Below are 2,500 nucleotides of genomic sequence, written 5' to 3'. Positions count from 1 at the left end.
ACACGCACACTCACACACACACACACACGCACATACGCATGCACGCACGCACACACACACACACTCACACACACACACACACACACACACACACACACACACACACACACAGATCTATGTATGCATGTACTGTACGTATGTATAAGAGTGGTGCATAAGAGTGAAGTCTGAAAATGTTTTCTTGCTTTAATGATTTAAAAACATTCATATAGGTTTCTGTTTCCTTCTAAATACACTTCCCATTTCTCCGTTAGCTGCTCAAACTTACCAATGGTTGAAGAAGAAGTGGCCACTATCATTTTTTTATACATGCCAGCTTTATTAAATTGAAGCTTACAACATTGTCATCAGTGCTCAGCCAATAGTCATTAGTACTAGCACTGATCTACACATGTCACAGCTAATACCTGACCAAGGAAAAGACTCCTCTCATCTGGGCTAAATAACATTTACTTTTATTTGTTTAGCACACTTTTTCTCCAAAACGACTTACATGTGGCAACTACATTACAAGGGCCTGGAGCAACTTGGGGCTAAGTGCCTTGCTCAAGAACACAATGGTGGAGGCCATGAATTAAACACAACTTTTCAGGCTACTGGCCACACTACGCTACCACTGCCCCATAAAGAACCAGCAAGCACATTTTCTACAGGAAGGGTTGGCTTGTGTTAGCGATCTACATATAGGTAGCAAACTCACATTTCCCCATTTGATCTAACTATGGTGTCCGATCACATCTCTACTGTACACTTCCCTCCCTCACATACGCGTAATGATATTCTGGAGGGGAAACTGACTGTGGTGTCCCATCACATCTCTACTCTATAATTCAATCAAAGGTAACACTTTACAATAAGAGTACACATTTTAGCATTAGTTAAGTATTAGTTAAGCACTAACAAACACTTAATTAATCATTATTAAGTATGTTTTCAACATTACTTAAGGATTAACACATGTGCTTTTCCTCATTATTTAGTTGGTGTTATCAGCCTGCAGGTGTCTGTAGATGGGTGTGCGTACCATAGCATTCATTCTTGCAGGTGCCCCTGTACTGTACAAAGTTCTGGAATATCAGGGGAACGTGGCGCTAGCTGAGGAACTGGAAATGTGTTTAGTATCAGTACTGAAGTACACATATTGCAGGCAAAACCTGACCAAAGATATGGTTCTTATTTATCATGACATTCACAAATCATTCTTCTTGTTTTCAAAGCTACACATAATCTTGCACCCCCCTATCTTTCAAAACTCCTAACCAACTATGTTCATATTCTCTATCTGTTTCCTTCTAAATACACTTCCCATTTCTCTGTTAGCTGCTCAAACTTACCAATGGTTAAAGAAGAAGTGGCCACTATCATTTGTTTTATACATGTCAGCTTTATTAAAGTGAAGTTTACAACATAAGTATAAGTATTAAGTATAAGTATAAGTATATATACTGTTTTGATTCCGTAAGGAAAATTTAGTCTCTGCATTTATCACAATCCTTGCATTAGTGAAACACACAGCACACAGTGAACACACAGTGAGGTGAAGCACACACTAACCCAGAGCAGTGAGCTGCCTGCTACAATGGCGGCGTTTGGGGAGCAGTGAGGGGTTAGGGGCCTTGCTCAAGGGCACTTCAGCCGTGGATGTGGGCATAGGAGAGCAGTGCTCAACCACTTTCCCCACTTTTCAACATTGTCATTAGTGCTCAGCCAATAGTCATTAGTACTAGCACTGAACTACACGTCACAGCTCTGGACTAAAGAACATTTACTTTTATTTGTTTAGGAGACATTTTTATTCAAAACGACTTACATGTGGCAACTACATTACAAGGGCCTGGAGCAACTTGGGCCTAAGTGCCTTGCTCAAGAACACAGTGGTGGCAGCCATGAATTAAACCCACTCAATGGTGTTTTCCAGTGTATGCCCCCAACTTCCAGGCAGTGCTGCCACCGCTGACTTAAAGGCATCTAATCCTAAACCTAACCCCAACCCTAAACCTAACCTTAACCCATGCCTAACCCTAGTGCCTTCCAGGGAGCGCTGCCTTGAAGACAACGTTGGGGGCATAAAACACCAAGAAACATTAAACACACAACTTTTCAGGCTACTGGCCACTACGCTACCACCGCCCCATGAAGAACCAGCAAGCATTATTTCTACAGGAAGGGTTGGCTTGTGTTAGCGATCTACATATAGCAGACTCACATTTCCCCATTTGATCTGACTATGGTGTCCGATCACATCTCTATACTTCCCTCCCTCACATATGCATAATGATATTCTGGAGGGGAAACTGACTGTGGTGTCCCATCCCACCTCTACTCCTGTATGTGTGTGTGTGTGTGTTGTGTGTGTGTGTGTGTGTGTGTGTGTGTGTGTGTGTGTGTGTGTGTCTGTCTGTCTGTCTGTCTGTCTAATTGCCTATTTGTCTAAATAGTGTTTCTCTGTGTATGCCTATCTTTACAGGAGTCAATGCTGTCATGGCATTAATCCAGGTGA

At 42.0% G+C, this 2,500-nt stretch overlaps 1 protein-coding gene across 5 annotated transcripts in view; it reads left to right on the top strand.

Annotated features, from left to right (window-relative positions):
• Positions 1-2,500, top strand: part of LOC121719476 (CMRF35-like molecule 1) — a 25,937-nt gene that overhangs the window by 17,054 nt on the left and 6,383 nt on the right. For 4 of the 5 annotated variants that reach the window (XM_042105163.1, XM_042105162.1, XM_042105161.1 and 1 more), the window contains exon 3: positions 2,468-2,500. This exon is cut by the window's right edge and continues 306 nt beyond it. The exons of the other annotated variant lie outside the window; for it this stretch is intronic. In XM_042105163.1, coding sequence (XP_041961097.1) covers positions 2,468-2,500 — 33 coding nt within the window. The remainder of the gene's footprint in view (positions 1-2,467) is intronic. 5 annotated transcript variants of the gene reach the window in all.

The sequence above is a fragment of the Alosa sapidissima genome, chromosome 9, assembly GCF_018492685.1.
Source record: "Alosa sapidissima isolate fAloSap1 chromosome 9, fAloSap1.pri, whole genome shotgun sequence".
In the NCBI taxonomy this organism is placed as follows: domain Eukaryota; kingdom Metazoa; phylum Chordata; class Actinopteri; order Clupeiformes; family Clupeidae; genus Alosa; species Alosa sapidissima.
Note: the sequence above shows the minus strand (reverse complement) of the source record. Positions and strands in the feature narration are given on the sequence as shown.